This window comes from Chroicocephalus ridibundus, chromosome 2, assembly GCF_963924245.1.
Source record: "Chroicocephalus ridibundus chromosome 2, bChrRid1.1, whole genome shotgun sequence".
NCBI classification, from domain to species: Eukaryota; Metazoa; Chordata; class Aves; order Charadriiformes; family Laridae; genus Chroicocephalus; species Chroicocephalus ridibundus.
Window position 1 is genome coordinate 1,147,407 of NC_086285.1, and position 8,271 is coordinate 1,155,677.

Below are 8,271 nucleotides of genomic sequence, written 5' to 3' on the forward strand. Positions count from 1 at the left end.
AGACTGTAAGAAACGGGGTAAGCGCAGATCAAGCCTTCCATGGTCATACTTCACGAGCACTGTGATGCGCAGTACTTAGGGGCTGCTTTGAACTGGTGAGTTCGTTGCCACCGATAGACCTGCCCCACGCAAACTTGTTAGTGAGTTCCACAGTGTAACACGGTTCTGTGAAAGCAGGTTTTTCAGCCTGCAGCGTAAGGATCACAGAATGGTCGGGGTTGGAAGGGACCTCTGGAGATCATCTAGTGCAACCCCAAAGCAGGGTCACCCACAGCAGGTGGTACAGGAACGCGTCCAGGCAGGTTTGGGATGTCTCCAGAGACGGAGACTCCCCCACCTCTCTGGGCAGCCTGTGCCAGGGCTCTGCCACCCTCACAGCAAAGAAGTTCCTCCTCATGTTGAGATAGAATTTCCCGTGTCCCAGTTTGTGCCCGTTACCCCTCGTCCTGTCGCTGGGCACCACTGAGAGGAGTCTGGCCCCATCTTCTTGCAGCCTGCCCTTTGGATATTGCTGAGCATGGATGAGATCCCCTCTCAGTCTGCTCTTCTCCAGGTTGAACAGCCCCAGGGCTCTCAGCCTTTCCTCATCACAGAGATGCTCCAGTCCCTTCATTGTCTTTGTAGCCTCCGCTGGACTCTCTCCAGCAGTTCCCTGTCCTTCTTGAACCGGGGAGCCCAGAACTGGACCCAGTGCTCCAGGTGCGGCCTCCCCAGGGCAGAGCAGAGTGGGAGGATGACCTCCCTCCACCTGCTGGCCACGCTCTTCTTGATGCCCCCCAGGAGACCATTGACCGCCTTGGTCACAAGGTCCCATTGCTGGCCCATGGGCAACTTGTTGTCCACCAGGACTCCCAGGTCCTTCTGCACAGAACTGCTCCCCAGCAGGTCAGCCCCTCACCTGTAGCAGTGCATGGGGTTGTTCCTCCCTCGGTGCAGGACCCTACGCTTGCCCTTGTTGAATTTCATTAGGTGCCTCTCCACCAAGAATTTTGATGACCACTTTTAAATCTGTATTCAAGAAAATAAAGGCTGTCTATTTGCTTTTCCTGTACCTCGTATGATCTCCAACATGTAATAAGCTGTCATCCCTTCCGCCATACAGTTTTTCTCCCAGGTACCCTGGTGGCCATTAGTTCTACACCTACATCTCTACGCTGAGTCCACTTCTCTATTTAATATTATTTTGAGGCCACTGAAGACTTCAGACTGACGAGGAACCTGCAGCCTGCCAGTGCAGTGAGGCAGGGGCTCAAATTCCCTCCTTGCCTGGGAAACAAAACCAACCCGTTCTTCTGTTCTGGGCTCGAAGGAATAGACTATATTTGCACAAGCAGCCACCGAAGATACAAGCTACTCTTGAAGGACTTTGTGCACAGGTAGATGGAGCAGAAGAATATCATTTTTTTCCTGGAAAGTAACTACTTTGAGTAGAAGTTGTCGGAACGTTTCATACGTGAAGAGAACAGGGTATCGGTTACCGAAGCAGCCAGATCGATCCCCTTTTCTGTGTGGGTTGAGATTGCTGGTGATACAGGATTTCTTTTCATCTTTGGTGTTTTTTTTTTTTAATATTTCACCCAGAAAACTGAAATTCAAGCTGCGGTGACTGTAAGTGACACAGGTCATCATGCAACATCGGGCATGTCACAAGTTCCCACGTCTGTTGCCTGCAAATCAGGGAAAATCCCGACTCCCGGAGCTTGCCCGGCTGCCCTCGTGCAGCTGCGTGCGACGACAGGCTGCGCGTCGGAGCTGAGCTGCCTGCGCCGAGTTCTTACCTGTCCCCAGGCTGGTTTCTGCCTTGGAGGACGGAGAAGAGCGGCTCGCTTCTTCTCTGCCTTCTCTCCTCGTGTTTGAAGCTCCAAGCTGATGTTTCCTAGAAGCTCAGCATTAGCTCCGAATCCAGTACAGAGAGTCTACAAATGGTCAGTTTTGGGCTGCTTGCAAACCCAACGCTGTTTTGTCTCTCGATTCACTTCTAATACTCGTAGATTACCATGTCTTTAAGTCTCAGCCCGCGCCTGGCTGTTGCTGTTGGTGACAGCGTTTTCGTGTTGCCTGCCATGCCCTCTCTGCCCACTCCTCATCTCGGAGGGAGCTGGACCAAAACAGATGCACAGATGCCAGCGGCAGTAAAATTCATGCCGCGTCTGCTTAAATCTTCAGTGATCTGCGTTTTATCCGTTGATACGCTTGAGGGCAGGGCTGCCATTCGGGAGGCGCTGGAGGAACGGGCTGGCAGAAGCCTTGCGAAATTCAACGAGGACAAATGCCAAGTTCCATACCTGGGAGGACTAACCCCGAGCAGCAGCTCTGCAGAAAAGACCCTTTGGGTCCTGGTGGGCAGCAAGTCGAGCGTGAGACGGTGGAGACTGGCGGCATCCCAGGCTGTACGAACGGGAGCACAGAGAACAGACTGGGGGATGTGATTATCCTCCCTCTGCTCAGCAGTTGTTAGACCGCGTCGGGAGGACTTGGGCCCCCAGTACAAGAAAGGCATGGATAAACTGGAGTTGAGTTCATCAGAGGGCCACCAAAGGTGGTCCAAGGGCTTGAACACTCTCCCCATGGAGAGGCTGAGGGAACCGGGCTTGTTCAGCCTGGGAAGGAGAAGGCTTTGGAGGCACCTACCAGCAGCCCTACAACAGGACAGGACGAAGGGTAACAGTTTAAAACTGCAAGAGGGGAGATTGAGATGAGATGTGAGGCAGAAATTGTTGGCTGTGAGGGGGCTGAGCCCCTGGCCCAGGTTGCCCAGAGAAGCTGTGGCTGCCCCATCCCTGGAAACATCCCAGGCCAAGTTGGACGGGGCTTGGAGCAACCTGGTCTGGTGGGAGGTGTCCCTGCCCAGGGCAGGGGGTGGCACTGGGTGGGCTTTAAGGTCCCTTCCAACTCTAACCATTCCATGTTTCTCTGATACCTATGAGGTCATCAAGAAGACAGAGCCAGGCTCTTCAGTGATGTGTGGTGGGACTAAGAGCAGGTTATTGGTTTAAAGTACCATGGAACTACGGGCAGAGACGCGCAACCAAGGGCTAGAGAAGCTTCCAAGTGCTTTAGGTATCGAAGGTGAACACCTTCTGGAGGGACGTGGCCGAGCAGGGCACACCCGTGGGGTTAGCGAAGGCACCAGCCAGCAGGGAAGTGGAGCAAGTTCATCTGCTTGTGTTGTGGTTTTTCTTTTCTAACTGTTGTTCAGTAGTTACTCCTTCACGCTCGGAGCTCTTTTCAGTGGTCCCCCTAGCTTTCTCCTTGTGAGCCGGTGCAATTTCCTGGAAAACGGAAGTAACAGGTAGCAACAAAATATTACTTAAAGCTCTTGTTCCAAAGCTGAGCTTAAGTAAGAGTTAATAGTGTTTGTAACGAAGTATTGACTCGGTCCCAAATCCAGAGCTCCCACTTGCTTGGCTTTAACCGCCGTTGCGGCTGTGATGCTTTTTATGTATGTTCAGAGCCTTTTTTTTTTTTTTTTTTTTTTGTTTGAGGGTTCTGTCATCACACTTTATTTCACATAATTGCCTGGGGTTTGGGGAGGAATGAGCTCTTCTGAAGGAAGCCTTTACAATCCGTGTCTAATAGCTGCTTTTTCTAACTGAAATACTGTACCTTTATGTAAGTGCGTTAAAGTAAATGTAAGTGGATTATGCAAAATAATCTCCTCAAATGAGGTTTTAAAGCATCAATCAGCAAGTTGTAGGTGTCCGAAGCTGGGCGATTCTAACAGTTCCTTTATGCGGCTGAAACACGAAGTTCTCTCACAGAGCTGATACCCGAGGAAGACTTTATTGGAACCCTCTCTCCCATCAGAATAGGGGGGGTTATAGTGGAAATTTCTTTACAGGCCAATTTTTAGCTGTATGATTTCAGTTCTCCCATTAAATTAATCCATTAAGCTTTGTGGCTGCTCCCTTTCATCAAGTGCTCTTCCTTTGATGCCTCGTTGCTCTTGTGCCGTTTGTTTCCTGCGCCTTCACTGAGATTGCTGTCAAACGCCTTTTTGGTAGGGGTTCACTTAAAATGTTGGGGTTTGACTGCGAACGTTACCTTCCGCTTGCTGGTGTTTTTGAGAGGTGACAGGCGTCCCGTGGTTCTTCCCGAAGGGAGTGTGTTGACATGGGAGGGATGAAAAGGCATTTCCTTTGGTGTTTGGAGCGTGTACAGAGCTGCCTGTCGTGCACGAGTCTCTTCTCGCTGCTCGGAGAACAACTAGACTCTTATTTTCCCTCTTCTGATCGCTTCCATGTTTCACGTGAGTCTTGTGTCCCTTTGCTGCTTTTGCAGGTCAGATGCCAGGACCCGGATCGATGATACCTGGACAGCCCATGCCCGGCCGGATGATGCCGAGTGTGTCGGCCAACATCCATCCAGCCAGCGGTGGTCCCCCCCCGCCCGGCATGTCACCCATGTCAGGAAACCTAATTGGACCTCGTGTTCCTCTGGCAGCTCCAAATGGCATGTGTAAGTGGGATCTCCAGCAGAAAACGTTTCTGAATATACCTGGTGTGGCTTTTCTGTCGCTTGCCTTGTTGCTGGAAAAGTCATTGTCGTTGAAACCCCTTTATCTGCTGCAGGAATAATAGGATCTGTGCACGGTGGCAACCAAAGACTGGTGCCAGGGGTGTGCTTGAAGCTTTAAGTGCTTGCCTCCCCTCTAGGCATCCAAACATACTCCATTGTCCTTTATTTTATTTATAACATCCCTTATTTTATTCATAATGACGCTAAGGCTCTGTGGGCATCATCAAAAACCTCTCTCGACTTCACCTGGAAGAATGCACAGTAGAGGTTCAGGAATTCACTTGCAGCTAAATCTTTAAATGGTGGGGTTCAGAATACAATTCAGTTCAACAATACATCACTGGAAACTTCGCAGCGCAAAATTAAAAAGAGGAAGTCCTAATAAGGAAGAAGGCAAAGGTGTATCGGGAGCGTTCCTTACATGATACAAATACATCTCTAAAAATGAAGCTGATTTATGCCAGCCAAAAGAAAAAAAGCAGCTGAAGTCAGTAGCCACTGTGTGGGTGTTACTTGAATGAGAGTGAGAATGTGGCCGAAGCCAGAAAGCAAAGGAAGAGCCGGCACGGCTGGCGCAGGGTGCTCCGTCACCAATTCCTCAATAAGTTTGTCCGTATTAGTTGCAGCCTGGGACAAGCTGCTGGTCTGCTTCAGCGCAGCCCAAAAACGTTAACCCCCAAAATGTTATTCGGCGTAAGCGTCATCACACGGGCAGGAACTGTGGTGGCTTGTAGTACCTCTCCCAAGAAATAATTGGGAAAAGCCATCCCGTTTTGGCTTCAGCTGAAGGGAGTTGCTGAGGAGTACTGACTCATCGGTGGCATAAGCATGAAATACTCCCATCGGATGCTATTTTTGTTCAGACACTCGCTCCTTATTCTTCTGGTGCTCTGGCTTTCCTTAGTTTTCCTTCTCTTTTTTTCTGAGCCTCTACCGCTGGGAATATCTTATGTCAGGTTGAATTCCTGCTTGCTCTCTTCCCTTATCTTAATTTCTTTTTTTTTTTTTTTTTCTCCCCTGCTAAACAAGTCAGTCGTGTTCCATTAACATCTCCTCTCGGTGCATGCAAGCTGGCCTTTTGTATCCTCCCTTTCTTTCCTCCTACTTGCTGCATCTGTGGATTCCTCTGCTTTAACCTACATACGCTCTTCAGAGCTTAAGTGCAGGCTCTGTTCATATGAAGTGTATTGTTCCATCTATTTTAAATAGAAAAGAGCCCTAATCTGAAGGCTCGAGCACAGAGCTGGGAGATGAGAAATGCTAATTCCAGCTCTGAAACTTGCTTGCCGTGAACTTTGCCGGCTACACGAGCTGCATGCCTGTCACCTCTTCTGTAAAAACGGGGAATTTTTTTTCCTCTCCCACGCGGTGCGTAGGGGGTGGAAAAGCACAATAAAACGTGCGCTGGAGCTTCCCGTGAAGCATAAGAGGTGGAGAAGCCGCAGGCGTGGCCGTTGCTGGGACATTTCTCGGACAGCCGCATCTCCCGTAGCGTATAGACATCCGGGCGTTTGTGCTGGGTTCCTTTTCCGCGTTCAGCCCCTCCTGCTGTCCTGCTCACTGTTTTCTCTGCTGGTTTATTTTTGCAGATCCCCCTCCTGCGCAGCCGCCTCCACCAGCGGAAGGGGTGACCCCACCTCCGGCAGGAGCCCCCCCGGCCTCAGCCGCTCCCTAAGCAGCCAAGGAAGAAGGAACTTCTACAGCAACGTAGTGGTGACCAAAAAACGAATTCCTCAGTTACCTTCTGTTCCCGTGGGAGGTTTTCACCTCCCGTTGGCCTGCCCCGGTCCCGTGTGTGTGCACATACACACACATATACACAGCGTCTTTTTTCCCCCCCTCTCCTCGCCGCTCGTAACCTGGCAGTACTTGGCATTCCGTTGGGAAAGCTTTAAATCAAAGATGCCAGTAGTGCCTCCGTGTTGCTGGTGGGAAGTCCTTTGCTCTTTGGTCTGCTTGCCTTTTCAGCGTGTGCTCTGCTCTCTGCTCTGGTTTCTTTCATCTTGGTGTTTTGAGCTTTGGGCTCTCCTGGGGAGAGTAAAAAAAAATAAAAAAAAAAAAATTTAAAAAAATCAAGCTTTTAAGGTGGAGGCATTAACTGAGCTTTAGGATGTAGCACGTGCCCACTCCACCTGTGATTTAATGTTTCGGGTTCTCCAGGTAGATCAAAGCATCAAGATGGGATGCCAAACCAGTGTCGGGAGCAGAGAAGGAAAATAAGGGCGTGCTGTACCACAGAAGGTGCAGGAATGCCAGCCGTGTTCGTTACAGATACCTGATCATTAAGGACAGTAGCTGAGTCCTGGGGCTGCCTCGCTAACTTATTAAAGAAAATATTGATCCAGTGCGAATGAAGCCAGGAGTGAATCAATTGGAATAAAACCACTCAATGGTAGGAGTTTTCTTGCTCCAGTTTTTACCTTTCTTTTGCTTTTGAAGGTGGTAGTTGAACCTTCCCTCTGAGTAGTTTGGTACAGTAGCCAACTGAGGAATTAAAACCATGATTTTTAGTCCCTCTTTTTGGAGCATATACTTTTTACTTTTTAAAATGAACAAAACAGAAAAGAAAAAAAAAAAAAGTAGATAGCGAAGAAGTGCTAGCGTACGGGATTGGGTTGGGATGGCTGGGGTGCGAATGCCAGAACTACCTCCTGCGGACAGCCGAGGTGGGCAGAGGCAGCGACCGGGGGGGACGCGTCTTCAGGACAACTTGCACGTCACCTTCCACTCGCTGACCTTCCGTGGTCTGCAGGGTCGCGGGTAAGGGAACGGCTTCAGCCGACAAATCTCCTTGAGTGAGACCACCAGACCTCCAGACTTGCCAAAACCGCTTGTTTGCTTGTCGTTAGCGACTGCAAAGAATCCTTTGCCGGCCGTGGTTTGGGTTCTCTGCCTTCTCTCTGGCAGAAGAGGGTTTTGCAGGTTTTCTTGCCAAAGGTCTGAAGCCTGCTCGCGCATTCAAAGGGTGGCTTTCAGCAACCGAGAGCAAGGTGGTGGTCTGAGGCTTGACTGGAGAGTGATCTCCCAATCTGAAACCCACAGAACCACTTATACCATTAAAAAAAAAAAAGGAAAAAAAGGATTTGCTTTGAAGAGCACTCAGGTGATTGACTCATCGATGTTAACGGTTGAACTTCCCGGGTCCTGAGAGCGCGTGAGCGTGGAGTAACCATTCCTGGGCTTGCCCGCGCATCCGCGGTGGTCTGCAGCCTTGTTACTTCCCGCGCGTAGGAACGCCGCTTCCCACCGTCGAGCTCTGAGAACCCACAGTGCCTAGCAGAGAACGGTCAGGGCCTGCCTGCCTTCCGCCTCCCACAAAAGGAAATTCATCCCCGCCGTCACCTTTCCCTCCAGGGTCTTTGGGGTGAGCATGGGATTTTCTGGTTCAGACCGTAGTCCAGTTTAGAATAACCTCAGGTTGTTTTTAGTGTGATCAACTTCAAATATAAAGGATCCAGATGGAGACTATTTTTTACTGTACTAGTGATGATCCTACAGAGTACCTGAATTCTTGACACTGTTGTGTTTCTGTATAAATAATACATGTGCTGACTTTTTCATCTGATCCTCTGTATAGGGCCGGTTTTATTCCTGCAACGCAGCCACCCAATTTTGTGAAATAAAAGAAAAAAAAAAAGTGGTTTTTGTACAAAACTTGTGCCCCTTTGTCTGGAGTCTCCTTTCCCTCCCTGCGCGCTCTGGATGAGCTGAGAACTGTCAATACGATACGGGTCTGTTTTCGGGGCAGCACCT

The 8,271-nt window shown here is 49.9% G+C and overlaps 1 protein-coding gene across 1 annotated transcript in view; it reads left to right on the forward strand.

Moving 5' to 3' along the window:
* The window catches only part of SMARCC1 (SWI/SNF related, matrix associated, actin dependent regulator of chromatin subfamily c member 1), a 98,201-nt gene extending 89,930 nt beyond the window's left edge, over nucleotides 1-8,271 (forward strand). Inside the window, exons 27-28 of the mRNA XM_063324190.1 lie at nucleotides 4,282-4,458; nucleotides 6,108-8,271. Of these exons, the coding sequence (XP_063180260.1) occupies nucleotides 4,282-4,458; nucleotides 6,108-6,193 (263 nt within the window). The 3' untranslated portion in view covers nucleotides 6,194-8,271. The remainder of the gene's footprint in view (nucleotides 1-4,281; nucleotides 4,459-6,107) is intronic.